The 17482-nt window shown below is 40.7% G+C and overlaps 1 protein-coding gene across 1 annotated transcript in view; it reads left to right on the top strand.

Moving 5' to 3' along the window:
- Positions 1-9731: 9731 nt before the first annotated feature.
- The window catches only part of LOC107663921 (E3 ubiquitin-protein ligase MARCH4-like), a 20830-nt gene continuing 13079 nt past the window's right edge, over positions 9732-17482 (top strand). The window contains exon 1 of the mRNA XM_016454332.1: positions 9732-10309. Coding sequence (XP_016309818.1) covers positions 9989-10309 — 321 coding nt within the window. The 5' untranslated portion in view covers positions 9732-9988. The remainder of the gene's footprint in view (positions 10310-17482) is intronic.

Raw genomic sequence — 17482 nt, forward strand, 5'->3', positions numbered from 1 at the left:
CGATACCGTACCAAAGTCCCATTCTGAATCAAATGATTCACGATACCGCACCGAAGTCCAGTTCTGAATCAAATTATTCGCGATACCGCACCGAAGTCCCGTTCTGAATCAAATTATTTGCGATACCGCACCGAAGTCCCGTTCTGAATCAGATGATTCAAGATACCTCACCGAAGTCCCATTCTTAATTAAATGATTCGCGATACCGCACCAAAGTCCCGTTCTGAATTAAATGATTTGCGATACCGCACCGAAGTCCCGTTCTGAATTAAATGATTTGTGATACCGAACCGAAGTCCCGTTCTGAATCAGATGATTCAAGATACCGCACCGAAGTCCTGATCTGAATCAAATGATTCACGATACCACTCCGAAGTCCCGTTCTTAATTAAATGATTCACGATACCGCACCGAAGTCCCATTCTTAATTAAATGATTCGCGATACCGCACCAAAGTCCCGTTCTGAATCAAATGATTCACGATACCGCACCGAAGTCACAATTTGAATCAGATGATTCGCAGTCTGATTCTTAATTAAATGATTCGCTATACCGCACCGAAGTCCCATTCTGAATCAAATGATTCACGATACGGAACCGAAGTCACGATCTGAATCAGATGATTCGCGATACCGCACCGAAGTCCCGTTCTGAATAAAATTATTCGCGATAACGCACCGAAGTCCCATTCTGAATCAGATGATTCAAGATACCTCACCGAAGTCCCGTTCTTAATTAAATGATTCGCGATACCGCACCAAAGTCCCGTTCTGAATTAAATGATTTGCGATACCGAAGCGAAATCGCGATCTGAATCAGATGATTCACGATACCGCACCGAAGTCTCGTTCTGAATTAAATGATTCGCGATACCGCACCGAAGTCCCGTTCTGAATTAAATGATTCGCGATACCGCACCGAAGTCCCGTTCTGAATTAAATGATTCGCGATACCGCACCGAAGTCCCGTTCTGAATTAAATGATTCGCGATACCGCACCGAAGTCCCGTTCTGAATTAAATGATTCGCGATACCGCACCGAAGTCCCGTTCTGAATTAAATGATTCGCGATACCGCACCGAAGTCCCGTTCTGAATTAAATGATTCGCGATACCGCACCGAAGTCCCGTTCTGAATTAAATGATTCGCGATACCGCACCGAAGTCCCGTTCTGAATTAAATGATTCGCGATACCGCACCGAAGTCCCGTTCTGAATTAAATGATTCGCGATACCGCACCGAAGTCCCGTTCTGAATTAAATGATTCGCGATACCGCACCGAAGTCCCGTTCTGAATTAAATGATTCGCGATACCGCACCGAAGTCCCGTTCTGAATTAAATGATTCGCGATACCGCACCGAAGTCCCGTTCTGAATTAAATGATTCGCGATACCGCACCGAAGTCCCGTTCTGAATTAAATGATTCGCGATACCGCACCGAAGTCCCGTTCTGAATTAAATGATTCGCGATACCGCACCGAAGTCCCGTTCTGAATTAAATGATTCGCGATACCGCACCGAAGTCCCGTTCTGAATTAAATGATTCGCGATACCGCACCGAAGTCCCGTTCTGAATTAAATGATTCGCGATACCGCACCGAAGTCCCGTTCTGAATTAAATGATTCGCGATACCGCACCGAAGTCCCGTTCTGAATTAAATGATTCGCGATACCGCACCGAAGTCCCGTTCTGAATTAAATGATTCGCGATACCGCACCGAAGTCCCGTTCTGAATTAAATGATTCGCGATACCGCACCGAAGTCCCGTTCTGAATTAAATGATTCGCGATACCGCACCGAAGTCCCGTTCTGAATTAAATGATTCGCGATACCGCACCGAAGTCCCGTTCTGAATTAAATGATTCGCGATACCGCACCGAAGTCCCGTTCTGAATTAAATGATTCGCGATACCGCACCGAAGTCCCGTTCTGAATTAAATGATTCGCGATACCGCACCGAAGTCCCGTTCTGAATTAAATGATTCGCGATACCGCACCGAAGTCCCGTTCTGAATTAAATGATTCGCGATACCGCACCGAAGTCCCGTTCTGAATTAAATGATTCGCGATACCGCACCGAAGTCCCGTTCTGAATTAAATGATTCGCGATACCGCACCGAAGTCCCGTTCTGAATTAAATGATTCGCGATACCGCACCGAAGTCCCGTTCTGAATTAAATGATTCGCGATACCGCACCGAAGTCCCGTTCTGAATTAAATGATTCGCGATACCGCACCGAAGTCCCGTTCTGAATTAAATGATTCGCGATACCGCACCGAAGTCCCGTTCTGAATTAAATGATTCGCGATACCGCACCGAAGTCCCGTTCTGAATTAAATGATTCGCGATACCGCACCGAAGTCCCGTTCTGAATTAAATGATTCGCGATACCGCACCGAAGTCCCGTTCTGAATTAAATGATTCGCGATACCGCACCGAAGTCCCGTTCTGAATTAAATGATTCGCGATACCGCACCGAAGTCCCGTTCTGAATTAAATGATTCGCGATACCGCACCGAAGTCCCGTTCTGAATTAAATGATTCGCGATACCGCACCGAAGTCCCGTTCTGAATTAAATGATTCGCGATACCGCACCGAAGTCCCGTTCTGAATTAAATGATTCGCGATACCGCACCGAAGTCCCGTTCTGAATTAAATGATTCGCGATACCGCACCGAAGTCCCGTTCTGAATTAAATGATTCGCGATACCGCACCGAAGTCCCGTTCTGAATTAAATGATTCGCGATACCGCACCGAAGTCCCGTTCTGAATTAAATGATTCGCGATACCGCACCGAAGTCCCGTTCTGAATTAAATGATTCGCGATACCGCACCGAAGTCCCGTTCTGAATTAAATGATTCGCGATACCGCACCGAAGTCCCGTTCTGAATTAAATGATTCGCGATACCGCACCGAAGTCCCGTTCTGAATTAAATGATTCGCGATACCGCACCGAAGTCCCGTTCTGAATTAAATGATTCGCGATACCGCACCGAAGTCCCGTTCTGAATTAAATGATTCGCGATACCGCACCGAAGTCCCGTTCTGAATTAAATGATTCGCGATACCGCACCGAAGTCCCGTTCTGAATTAAATGATTCGCGATACCGCACCGAAGTCCCGTTCTGAATTAAATGATTCGCGATACCGCACCGAAGTCCCGTTCTGAATTAAATGATTCGCGATACCGCACCGAAGTCCCGTTCTGAATTAAATGATTCGCGATACCGCACCGAAGTCCCGTTCTGAATTAAATGATTCGCGATACCGCACCGAAGTCCCGTTCTGAATTAAATGATTCGCGATACCGCACCGAAGTCCCGTTCTGAATTAAATGATTCGCGATACCGCACCGAAGTCCCGTTCTGAATTAAATGATTCGCGATACCGCACCGAAGTCCCGTTCTGAATTAAATGATTCGCGATACCGCACCGAAGTCCCGTTCTGAATTAAATGATTCGCGATACCGCACCGAAGTCCCGTTCTGAATTAAATGATTCGCGATACCGCACCGAAGTCCCGTTCTGAATTAAATGATTCGCGATACCGCACCGAAGTCCCGTTCTGAATTAAATGATTCGCGATACCGCACCGAAGTCCCGTTCTGAATTAAATGATTTGCGATACCGAACCAAAGTCACAATCTGAATCAAATGATTCGCGATACCAAACCAAAGTCACGGTCTGAATCAGATGATTCGCGATACCGCACCAAAGTCCGATTCTGAATTAAATGATTCGCGATACCGCACCGAAGTCCTGTTCTGAATTAAATGATTCGCGATACCGCACCGAAGTCACGATCTGAATTAAATGATTCGCGATACCGCACCGAAGTCCCGTTCTGAATTAAATTATTCACCATACCGCACCGAAGTCCGGTTCTGAATTAAATGATTCGCGATACCGCACCGAAGTCCCGTTCTGAATCAAATGATTCACGATACGGAACCGAAGTCACGATGTGAATCAGATGATTCGCGAAACCGCACCGAAGTCCGGTTCTGAATTAAATGATTCGCGATACCGCACCGAAGTCCCGTTCTGAATCAAATGATTCACGATACGGAACCGAAGTCACGATGTGAATCAGATGATTCGCGAAACCGCACCGAAGTCCGGTTCTGAATTAAATGATTCGCGATACCGCACCGAAGTCCCGTTCTGAATCAAATGATTCGCGATACCGCACCGAAGTCCGGTTCTGAATTAAATGATTCGCGATACCGCACCGAAGTCCGGTTCTGAATTAAATGATTCGCGATACCGCACCGAAGTCCGGTTCTGAATTAAATGATTCGCGATACCGCACCGAAGTCCGGTTCTGAATTAAATGATTCGCGATACCGCACCGAAGTCCGGTTCTGAATTAAATGATTCGCGATACCGCACCGAAGTCCGGTTCTGAATTAAATGATTCGCGATACCGCACCGAAGTCCGGTTCTGAATTAAATGATTCGCGATACCGCACCGAAGTCCGGTTCTGAATTAAATGATTCGCGATACCGCACCGAAGTCCGGTTCTGAATTAAATGATTCGCGATACCGCACCGAAGTCCGGTTCTGAATTAAATGATTCGCGATACCGCACCGAAGTCCGGTTCTGAATTAAATGATTCGCGATACCGCACCGAAGTCCGGTTCTGAATTAAATGATTCGCGATACCGCACCGAAGTCCGGTTCTGAATTAAATGATTCGCGATACCGCACCGAAGTCCGGTTCTGAATTAAATGATTCGCGATACCGCACCGAAGTCCGGTTCTGAATTAAATGATTCGCGATACCGCACCGAAGTCCGGTTCTGAATTAAATGATTCGCGATACCGCACCGAAGTCCGGTTCTGAATTAAATGATTCGCGATACCGCACCGAAGTCCGGTTCTGAATTAAATGATTCGCGATACCGCACCGAAGTCCGGTTCTGAATTAAATGATTCGCGATACCGCACCGAAGTCCGGTTCTGAATTAAATGATTCGCGATACCGCACCGAAGTCCGGTTCTGAATTAAATGATTCGCGATACCGCACCGAAGTCCGGTTCTGAATTAAATGATTCGCGATACCGCACCGAAGTCCGGTTCTGAATTAAATGATTCGCGATACCGCACCGAAGTCCGGTTCTGAATTAAATGATTCGCGATACCGCACCGAAGTCCGGTTCTGAATTAAATGATTCGCGATACCGCACCGAAGTCCGGTTCTGAATTAAATGATTCGCGATACCGCACCGAAGTCCGGTTCTGAATTAAATGATTCGCGATACCGCACCGAAGTCCGGTTCTGAATTAAATGATTCGCGATACCGCACCGAAGTCCGGTTCTGAATTAAATGATTCGCGATACCGCACCGAAGTCCGGTTCTGAATTAAATGATTCGCGATACCGCACCGAAGTCCGGTTCTGAATTAAATGATTCGCGATACCGCACCGAAGTCCGGTTCTGAATTAAATGATTCGCGATACCGCACCGAAGTCCGGTTCTGAATTAAATGATTCGCGATACCGCACCGAAGTCCGGTTCTGAATTAAATGATTCGCGATACCGCACCGAAGTCCGGTTCTGAATTAAATGATTCGCGATACCGCACCGAAGTCCGGTTCTGAATTAAATGATTCGCGATACCGCACCGAAGTCCGGTTCTGAATTAAATGATTCGCGATACCGCACCGAAGTCCGGTTCTGAATTAAATGATTCGCGATACCGCACCGAAGTCCGGTTCTGAATTAAATGATTCGCGATACCGCACCGAAGTCCGGTTCTGAATTAAATGATTCGCGATACCGCACCGAAGTCCGGTTCTGAATTAAATGATTCGCGATACCGCACCGAAGTCCGGTTCTGAATTAAATGATTCGCGATACCGCACCGAAGTCCGGTTCTGAATTAAATGATTCGCGATACCGCACCGAAGTCCGGTTCTGAATTAAATGATTCGCGATACCGCACCGAAGTCCGGTTCTGAATTAAATGATTCGCGATACCGCACCGAAGTCCGGTTCTGAATTAAATGATTCGCGATACCGCACCGAAGTCCGGTTCTGAATTAAATGATTCGCGATACCGCACCGAAGTCCGGTTCTGAATTAAATGATTCGCGATACCGCACCGAAGTCCCGTTCTGAATCAAATGATTCGCGATACCGAACCGAAGTCACGATCTGAATCAAATTATTCGCGATACCGCACCGAAGTCATGATCTGAATCAAATGATTCGCATACCGCACCGAAGTCCCGTTCTGAATCAAATGATTCACGATACCGCACCGAAGTCCCGATCTGAATCAAATGATTCGCGATACTGCACCGAAGTCATGTTCTGAATTAAATGATTTGCGATACCGAACCAAAGTCACAATCTGAATCAAATGATTCGCGATACTGCACCGAAGTCATGTTCTGAATTAAATGATTTGCGATACCGAACCAAAGTCACAATCTGAATCAAATGATTCGCGATACTGCACCGAAGTCATGTTCTGAATTAAATGATTTGCGATACCGAACCAAAGTCACAATCTGAATCAAATGATTCGCGATACCGAACCAAAGTCACGATCTGAATCAAATGATTCGCAATACCGCACCGAAGTCACAATCTGAATCAAATTATTTGCGATACCGAACCGAAGTCACGATCTGAATCACACGATTCGCGATACCGAACCAAAGTCACGATCTGAATCAAATGATTCGCAATACCGCACCGAAGTCACGATCTGAATCAAGTTAGTTGCAATACCGCACCGAAGTCACGATCTGAATCAAATGATTCGCGATACCGCACCGACGTCACGATCTGAAACAAATGATTCGCGACACCGCACCGAAGTCACGATCTGAATCAAATGATTCGCGATACCGCACCGACGTCACGATCTGAAACAAATGATTCGCGACACCGCACCGAAGTCACGATCTGAATCAAATGATTCGCGATACCGCACCGAAGTCCCGTTCTGAATTAAATGATTCGCAATACCGCACAGAAGTCACGATCTGAATCAAATGATTTTGTGATACGCGTTCCAAAGTCCAGGTTTAAAATGTTCGCAAACCCGCACAAATTGATTTGTGAAATGTTGTTTCACTAACCTGCTCCAAAGTTCTGATCTAAAAGAAAAGATTCACGAACCCGCTCTGAAATTCTGATCTAAAACAAATGATTCGCGATTCGCGCTCCGATGTCCCAATCTGAATCAAATGATTCGAAGCTCCAATCTAAATCAAATGATTCGCGAACCCGCTCCAAAATCCCACTCTGAAACAAATGATTTGCAATGCGTGACTACTGCTTGAAGCATCTTGGAGACGCTGCCACAGTTCTGGATCTCACTGGATTACCACAATTAGTCACAAAATGAATGTTTGGAAATGTAAACTGATATTTCCTACTGGCACACTACAGCAAAAAATAGAAATAACTGACTTAAAACCATTTTTAGCAGGTGAAAATACTAGTGTTCTAATAATTCTGGCCACCACTGTATTACACTCACCATAATTTTTGGATGGCATTTTCTTGAAGATTTCAATAACATCGGCCTGGTATCCAATATCCACCTCAAACCGCCAGCGAGACACTAAAACGCACTTCCCCTTTACTGTGGCACCTGGTTTCTGCCAACCCTGACAGAGCCTCATCAGAGCTGCCAGGGCTGCTGCATCTTTGGGTCGACTGGTGGACGCTGAAATATTCAGCCCTTCCATCCCATCCAGAGGTTTGAGAGAGACGGAGGGGACTCGCTGCCTGCTCCACTGAAACACAAGCAAACTCCATTACATCCTGTGCTATAGGAAACAGTTGTATTTTTGCATACGATCACAGCTTAAGTATGTTAAGTAACGTTCATGGCGACATGCTCAGCATCTGGTAGTCCTCAAGGCTGAAGTTCCACATCCTTGTAGCGGGATCTGTGATAAACAACAAATGCATAAATATTATAGGCCAGCAGCTGTTTTCCTTTAAAGCAATAGTTCACCCAAAAATGAAAATGTGCTATAAATGAACTCACCCTCAAGCCATCCAAGATGTAGAGGAGTTTGTTTCTTCATCAGATTTGGAGAAATGTAGCATTGCATCACTTGCTCACCAATGGATCCTCTGCAGTGAATGGGTGCCGTCAGAATTTGTTTCTTACACGATACGTTTCTTACTTAGCTATTTTTAAAAGTTAATATTTGTATAAACAAAGGTGCCTTAGACTGTTCTCGGCAAACATACAATAAAAAGTCGATAGATAGATAGATAGATAGATAGATAGATAGATAGATAGATAGATAGATAGAGATAACATACAAAACGATTCCTGAGGTAACATACAAAAATAACAAACCGTCCAATATATATTAGCACAATAATTACAAATTACTTTTAAGTACTTTTCAGCAATAGATTTAATGAATTCTGTGATGCTTTGTGGCATTATTGTTTTTCTCTCACTTTAAAACATTCCATTCTGTTTCATAAAATTATACAACTTGAATATAAAATATGAATATAATATTAAAAAAACTTTTTGTCTATTTATTTGTCGGGGACCACACACACACACACACACACAAATAAAAAAAGAGATGCTTTGCACCAGATTTAGCTACTTAGAGAGGTAGATGAAGATAGATTTTTAATATGAACTTAATTGGTAAATGACACCCTTGAGTGAGTCTCTAAACACACAAAACACTATTATACAGTACAATTCAATTTAATAATAGCAGTTATGTGCACACATTTTAAATTAACACTTTTTTAAAATTAAATATTTACTTAAAACTACAAAATTTTAATATTTGAATATTTGAAAATAGATAAAGTGCATTTTCATGAAAGTTTTTATTTATTTATTGATACCGATATTCACATTTTTCTACCTGTAATTGATTTTTATTATTAGAGACTCGCTCAAGGATATCATATGTTAGTAAAGTTTAGGCCTGTATTAAAAATCAATTACAGGTAGAAACATTTGAATATCGGTATCAATAAATAAATAAATAAATACAAATATACTACATGGCTGATTTATGTCAGTCACTAATTAACTGACTACAATCAAAAATTCATTATTAGTATGAAAAATACACGAAAATGCGCTTGATCTAATTTCAAATTTTAAATTTTTGACCTTTATTTCTATGCTGTTCATTTTGTTGTCGCTGCAAATGATTAAAGTTACACAGTTCACACCAGACTTCAGGAATCACGGTGCTGAACCCGCCGCATCAGCCGCAACGAGCAACCGTCCAGCGGAACCTGAACTCGGATTACACATCCCCGATGAACTGTCCCGAGGAATCGTGCGAACACGACGCGAAAAACTACCGCAGAATAACATTTGCTCACGACGCGACCGAAGACATGCGGCGTCCGCACGAAGAAGCATCACCTGCAGAAACGCGGAAGGTATCGCTTTAACCTTTAGGCGCAGACACCTGGACGCGGAACTGAATGATTTCACGCCACTGAGGGATGCTTTAACACATGTGGCATGCGACTTACTTTGCAGAAGGACATCTAGATCCCATGCAAACCCAATGGAATGAATCGATCTTATGGCTTCTGACACCTGTTTACTGCCATTTCATTTTTTTTTTTTACTTAATTCAGAATGCAATATAGACGTGCACTTATTTCACAAAGGCATCTTTGTTTCTCCATTTAACTTGCAAACGATTTTAAGTCAAGTCACCTTTCTTTACATAGCGCTTTATACAATACTGAGCGACAGCGGCAAGGAACCAAAACTCCATTGGTGACAGAACGGAGAAAAAACCTTCAAGCTAAATTCCAAAAGTGCAATAAACTTAATGCATGTCGCGACTTTAATGCATCACTTAAGTTGCAATTGTAGAGGGTTGCGGAATACAATGGCTTTCACGCATTCGCTCTTCACAGCCTAAAAACTATCAGGGAGTCCATAAACCTGCGCTAACTGATCCAGGACAGCGTCGATTTTCCCCGTTCTTGGATGAAGTATGCTGAAGAGCCGCTGTTGCGTTCTCTTCAGTGACCTCAAGGTGTTTCTGCTCGGGCCACAGGCTCCTACAAACCCCATGAGCGGACAAACGGCCAGAATCAGCCCGTTTTCCTCGGATAACAACAACACGTTACGAGCCCACCGGCTCCGGCACTGGAGTACCCCGTCCACAGAGGACGCTGAGGCGGCTGCGGACGGATCCTGGACCGGCGCCGCGGCGGAAGAGTTCCCCAAGGACCGGAGGGATGACAGATTATCCTTCATCAGCTATGCAGAAGGAACCCCGGTGTGCAGGATTTGCTTCCAGGGGCCGGAACAGGTAAACCAACCCTACAGTTCAGTAAAGTAAAGAAATGCACATGATAAATGTGACCCTGGAGCACAAAAGCAGTCTTAAGTCGCTGGGGTATATTTGTAGCAATAGCCAAAAATACATTGTATGAGTCAAAATGATCGATTTTTCTTTGATGCCAAAAATCATTAGGATATTAAGTAAAGATCATGTTCCATGAAGATATTTTGTAAATTTTCTACCGTAAATATATCAAAACTTAATTTTTGATTAGTAATATGCATTGCTATGGACTTAATTTGGACAACTTTAAAGGTGATTTTCTCAGTATTTAGATTTTTTTTGCACCCTCAGATTCCAGATTTTCAAATAGTTTCTCGGCCAAATATTGTCCTATCCTAACAAACCATACATCAATGGAAAGCTTATTTATTCAGCTTTCAGATGATGTATAAATCTCAATTTTGAAAAATTGACCCTTATGACTGGTTTTGTGCTCCAGGGTCACATTTATGTGCGAGACATCCGGTGTCATTTGCTCCCAGTTATTTTACCTGTACAAAAACAGTCTGTTGTGTTACTTGATAAAGCAAACTGTTATTTCTTATCATATTATTTTCATTTATTACCCAGTCCATAAACAAACCAGTTTGTAGCGTAAATAGGCATAGCTTTACCTTTGTTATTCTTTATAGCGACTAATGAACCGGAAGTCTCGCACATTCACAGAAAAATTGCTTTTTTTTTTTTTGGAATTTTGTTTTTTATATTAAGTTTCCATTTTTGCGGAAAATTATGAACTTCGGAAAAACATGTTAGTGCAAAGATTTTATACTTTTTATAAGGTGTAGCCTAAATAAAGATTATTGGTGTTCCTTTTACAAAAATAGGCTCCTATTAAAGTCTTTCCACTTCAAAAAAAACTCTTTAAAATGTCATGTTTAATTTAATGTGATACTTGGCATTTCTTTGTAAATATTTGTCAAATTTACTAGCAATTTCAGATTGAACATTTTTAAATAAATCCTAAAGTAAATCCTACACCAGTTTTTTTTTCAGTATTCAGTGTGTGTGTGGTCAGCATAACCCAAAGACACTTTAATGTTTTTATTTAGGTACAACTTAAATTACACAGTCAAACAAAAAGTAAAGAATGGCCTTACTGTCTTTAATTTATAACAGACCAAAATATGAACTTGAAAAAAAAGTGCACTGAACAAGGGTCAGTTCAGTTACAGCGGACACTCAATGATTAGAAAACAGCGTAACAGTTATCAGGACTGTAAACAAACACACACACACACACACACACACACACACACAAATCTATATTAATTACCAACAACAACTAATTAAAGTCCATATACATAGCCATTCCTTGCCTGCACCTAGTTAATTAAATATTCATGAGCTAGAGCCAATAGCCACTCCCCCAAGCACAATGCACAGATGTGCAGACAGCACTTCAGATGAAACCTGTCAGTTTTTATGGTGTACTCTAGTTGTTTCACATAAGGTAATGTATGTAAAAAGCACATTATTATTTTGTAAAATAAAAAAAAACATATTTAAAATTAATCAGTGCAATTTACATAATTATTTTCAAGATTTAAAACGTTCAAGATAACGAAGCTCTCAGTTGGTCGAATTATCAAACTTTAATGCCAGTGAAAGTTTTAGACAGGATTCTCATGCCTTAATGAGTTATTATATTTATTTTTAATTAAATGATTTATTTTTTCCAATTTAATTTCTATGACTTGCCCGGTTGTAATTTTACAGAGACTGCATTTCCAAAGAGAACGTTTTATCCGTGCATAACTAGAAAAGCTCTTATTCATAGTCTCCAGAAATGTTTATGACTTTTAAAGATGTTATGTTTTAGAGTCCTGTTTGAATTAACCGTATGATTTTAAGGTCACGGCCCTGCAAATGGCAATGGAGTATTTACTTTTCTTAATGCGTCTTGTTTTAATAGGAAAACTGTAGCTCAGAGCAGGCCTCATAAATTATTCATGATGAGATGCAAATGGTTTCCACTTCAAAAACCTTTCACCCAAAGGGAAGGTGATTCACCAGAATTTACAACAGAATGACATTTATTTCACTAATACATTTGAGCTCGTGCTGGAGTGAGTTGAGTGTTATAGCACACAAACCGTGCTAAATAACTCCCATGTTACCTGAGATGATCCTCACCTGCACTGAAAGAAGGAAACCTGAGGCGAGTCGACAGAGAGGGATCGACTTTCCTCCTCAGAGGGCTCTAAGCAAAGAGCAAACACCTTTAAACACTAGTTACAGAGTAGATCGGTGCTAGTTGTCACACAACTATAAGATGCATTGTAAAAAAAATGATTTTTCAAAGTTGTAAATAAAGTATGTTTTACAAGAAAATAGAATTTCAGATTTTTTACTTGGTATTTCTTGAGTGAAAATTGTTTCAAAGTAAATACACCAATTTTATTAATGTAGAGGATAGCTTTTATATTTCATAAATAATTTGACAAAACAATTTTCACTAACAAATTGCTTTTAAATTTAACACAAATAATTACAAAGAAACAGAAAGTAGTGCAAAAACATTTAACGTTTTTTAAGTAGAAACACTGAAATAGTACTTTCTTGTTAAACATACTCCAATTATTTCTTTTATTTACAACTTCGAAAAATCATTTCATAGTGTACACTGAAAAAAGAAAACTTGATGTAGAACGTTTTCACTCAGAAATTGCTAGTAAATGTCACAAATATTGACAAAGAAATACAAGTAACACATTAAATTAAACAAATTTTAAGGAAGAAAAACTAAAACTGTATTTTCTTGCAAAACGTACTCCAATACATTTTATTTACAACTTTGATTTAAAAAAAAAAAAAAAGTGTGCCTCTTACATTTTTGCTTAAAATTAGCTTTCTAAAGCTCAAAATAAGCTTTCTAATGTCACATTTCCACTGTAATGGGGCACGTTGTCACAGTTAGAGAGCTTATTTGAAGTGTTTCACAAAAGGTCAAAGCGTGTCTTTTTCCTTGACAATAACGGCAGAAATGCTCAGCATCTGTGTTTACTGCGTTTATGAATCAGAGAAAGCTCCTCCGAGGCGCTTAGTGTTTTTATTAACCGCATGCAATTATAAGATTGCTGCCCCAAAGCGAGTAGCGTGATGTCTTTGAGAAGCTCTGCTGTAAGTGTAAAGAGCAGAAATGTGAGCGCAGGCGAACCCGAGGGACTGATTTCAGACGATTGTTCCAAATAGACAGTGATCTGATCTTCTCTCTTGTGCTTTTTGTGCGCAGAGATGAAGCAGGACTGATGTCTTACAGATACTACATGATGGAAAGACGTGTCTAGATGAAGGGCAGAGCTTTGATTTTCTGTCTTTTGTTGCCGTCTTATTGATTCATGCCTGTTTTCTGCTGATTCAGCAGGCTGTAGTTCAATGGCGCTATGAAAACATCCTGTTTAAATGTGTAACACTGAGTAATAGCACTAGGTAATGTCTTTGACTGCATGGTGTTTTGGTTCAAAATGTAATGACTGTTCTTGAAGTATCAGGTCACATTGCATTAAACAGACATCTTTGTCTGATGCATCTCGACTAGATCTGGAAAGCACAAGAAATGACTTCTGGTTCAATGCAAGTTCAGCTCTAAAGCATTTACAGATTGCTTCAAAAGACATCACACTGTGGGTGTTCAATTTGAAATAGTGTAGAATTAGTACCTTGTCTGAGTAAACCTTTCCCTCAAACCTCAATGTCACGATCACAAAATGCTGGTAAACTGCAAAAAATGATTTTCTTACTTCCTTTTTTTGTCATTTTCCAGTACAAATGTCAAAACATTTACTTGAGAAGCTAAATGAGTTAAACAAATTTAAAGGAATTGTTCATCCATAAATGAAAATGTACTGAAAATGTACTCGTCAAGGCATCCGAGATGTAGATGAGTTTGTTTCTTCATCAGATTTGGAGAAATGTAGCATTGCATCAGTGTCTCAGCAATGGATGCTCTGCAGTGAATGGGTGCCGTTAGAATGAGAGTCCAAACAGCTGATAAAAACATCACAATAATCCACACCACTCCAGTCCATCAGTTAATGTCTTGTGAAGCCAGAAGCTGCTTGTTTATAAGAAGCAAATCAATCATTAAGATGTTTTTAACTTTTGAATCAGGAGCGAAATCTGCTCAGATCAAAAAACAGCTCTAAACAAACATGTTGGTGGATTTTGATGCGAGAGCCAACAGGAGATGACTTTTTCACTGGAGGAAGCGTTATTACAGATTATGGACTCGTATCTTAGCTAGAAGGAATAATTTACATTTAAATCGTCTTAATGATGGATTTGTTTCTTACAAACACACATCTTTTGTCTTCTCCAGATGTTAACTGATGGACTGGAGTGGTGTGGATTATTGTGATGTTTTTATCAGCTGTTTTATCAAAACTTTTTGATACTTTTTTTTCAGAAAACAAGTCCTAAGTCATTTTGTTTTTAAGTAAAAGTATCTTCATTTAAGAATGTTCAGATATTTGTACTCGAAAACAAGACAAAAATAAAATGTTTTGCAGTGAAAAGCCAGTAATGTTTACAATATGCATGAGGATAGAGACGGTTTACATTCAGCAAACCAGTGAGGTCCATAATACCTGGAGAGTGCGATCCATTAGCATTCATATTTTGTAGTTTTTTGCCTGGCATATGATCCCTCAGAAGTGTGCAACCTGCTGATGCTTTTTTTATGTAGTTTCAGCATCTTCCAGCACCTCACCAGAAGTTCATGCATCTAGAAAGCAGCCTCACTATACTTTGGAAAGAACAATGCAGACACTTTATGTGTTTCTTTCATTTTACTAAATAATGTACAAAATAACAAAACAAAAAGCTTTACATTTCTGCTTTTTTAAACCCTCTGGAAAACTGGCTTTGTGCATTACTGTAACGGTGAGGTTTTTTTTTTTCCAATATGAGAACTTGTGTTGAACCCAGAAAATTACTTTCATCTAGTGAAGTGATCAAGTAGTGAAGCTTCTCTGCTGTTTCACCTCAGCTTTGTAGACCTGCAGAGACACGGATTCAGACGAGAGAGAATCAATCTGCTGATGAGATCCCTGTAGTATTACGTGCCTCACACACACTTTTACCCCAGAGAGCCTCAGCTTGAGCATCTGTACTGCCATTTTAGCAGATGAAGAGATTTATGAGGAAGCCAGGGAAGAGTTTAGCTGTGTTTGAGAAGCAGAGAAACATGTTAGAGTGTTTTCCTTCATTTACAACAACAAACAAGTGTTATGGTACACATGACAAATTGTAGAAACAGTTAGATAGATACAGTCACAGTCCAAAATTAAAGGAATAGTTCATCCACAAATTTAAATCTGCTCTGGTCATCCAAGATGTAGATGAGTTTGTTCTTCATGGGAACAGATTTGGAGAAATGTAGCATTCCATCACCAATGGATGCTCTGCAGTGAATGGGTGCTGTCAGAATGAGAGTCCAAACAGCTGATAAAAACATCACAATAATCCACAAGTAATCCACAGCACTCCAGTCCATCAGTTAACATCTGGAGAAGACAAAAGAAAAAAATCCATCATTAAAACATTTTTGACTTCAAACCAGTGTTTCCAACTAAATCATGAGTCCATTATCCATAACGCTTCCTCCAGTGAAAAGGTCGTCTGGTCTGAATCAGGAGAGAAATCTGCACAAGTCAAGCACCATTTACAAACCAAAAACAGTCCAAAACAGCTCTAATCAAATATGTGGGTGGATTTTGACGCGAGAGACAACAGGAGATGGACTTTGTCACTGGAGGAAGCGTTATTATGGATTATGGCATTTTGGCCAGTAGCAATGGTTTAAAGTTAAAATGCCTAGATGGATTTGTTTTTTTACAAACACGCAGCTTTTGTCTTCTCCAGATGTTAACTGATGGACTGGAGAGGTGTGGATTACTTGTGGATTATTGTGATGTTTTTATCAGCTGTTTGGACTCTCATTCTGACGGCACCCATTCACTGCAGAGCATCCATTGCTGAGCAAGTGATGTAATGCTACATTTCTCCAAATCTGATGAAGAAAAAAACTCACCCTAATCTTGGATGGCCTGAGAGTGAGGACATTTTAAGCCAAGTTTCAGTTTTGGGTGAACTATTCCTTTAAGCCACTACAATAAAAAAATAAAATTTTATTTTAGTCCATAATTTTAGTCCATTCATACAGTCGACTGATGAAATAAAGAGCTTCAGAAGCAGCATGAAGACAAACGGCCAGCACAGCTCTTCTCAATGCCTTTATGGCTGCACCGGATAAGGACACATTATTTTGCATGCCGTAATCCTGTGGAGGCATAGCTCTGTGCATTCACAATAACACAGGTCTACACTCCACTTCTCTGCCACATTCACATCACACTGAATGGAGACCCAAATACTCAGTGTCCCTCCAGCAAGCCAATGATGGAAAATGCTATTTCAGAACGGCTTAAGGCTGCGCTTATGTGCCGCCTTTTGTTGTTTGGTACATTCGTGCATCATTAAGAGTCAAAGGCAGCCCCTTTCCTGGCATATATTTTGTTATTTACGACAGATTCAATTCATTTTGCCTCTTTAGAGCAGCGGGAATGTTGCTGAAAAGTGGAAGTGGTTTGTAAACCAGAGTGCCGGGCTTTCAAAGGGCCTTAGATGGCATGTAATAAGTATAAATGTGAAGGACGCACACATATTTAAAGGGGTCACATGATGTTGCTAAAAAGAACATTATTTTGTGTATTTGGTGTAATGAAATGTGTTTATGCGGTTTAAGGTTCAAAAAACACATTATTTTCCACATACTGTACATTATTGTTTCTCCTCTATGCAAACCAGGATTTAATCTAGACGGTATGGCAAACTAGATTTTTTACAATTTGTTGTTTATCAGTTTGTTTAGCTAGCATCAACTCAGGACATGAAATCTCGTCTATTCCTGATGTTTTAATGCACATGGAACCAAATAAGGAATCAGTCTGACACATTTAGTCAAATGACCTACTTACCATTAATCTGGAAAGTAGGTCTGATATGGATATATCCGTATGGATTTCTGCACTTGGCACTTTCTGTGAACAGAGTACTAATGATCAGTGCAAGAACGAGCTTAACCTTCAAATGTTCATCATCAACCTCAAGAGGTCAAACTGCAGTAAATATATA

This window comes from Sinocyclocheilus anshuiensis, unplaced genomic scaffold, assembly GCF_001515605.1.
Source record: "Sinocyclocheilus anshuiensis isolate Anshui unplaced genomic scaffold, SAMN03320099.WGS_v1.1 scaffold81, whole genome shotgun sequence".
NCBI classification, from domain to species: Eukaryota; Metazoa; Chordata; class Actinopteri; order Cypriniformes; family Cyprinidae; genus Sinocyclocheilus; species Sinocyclocheilus anshuiensis.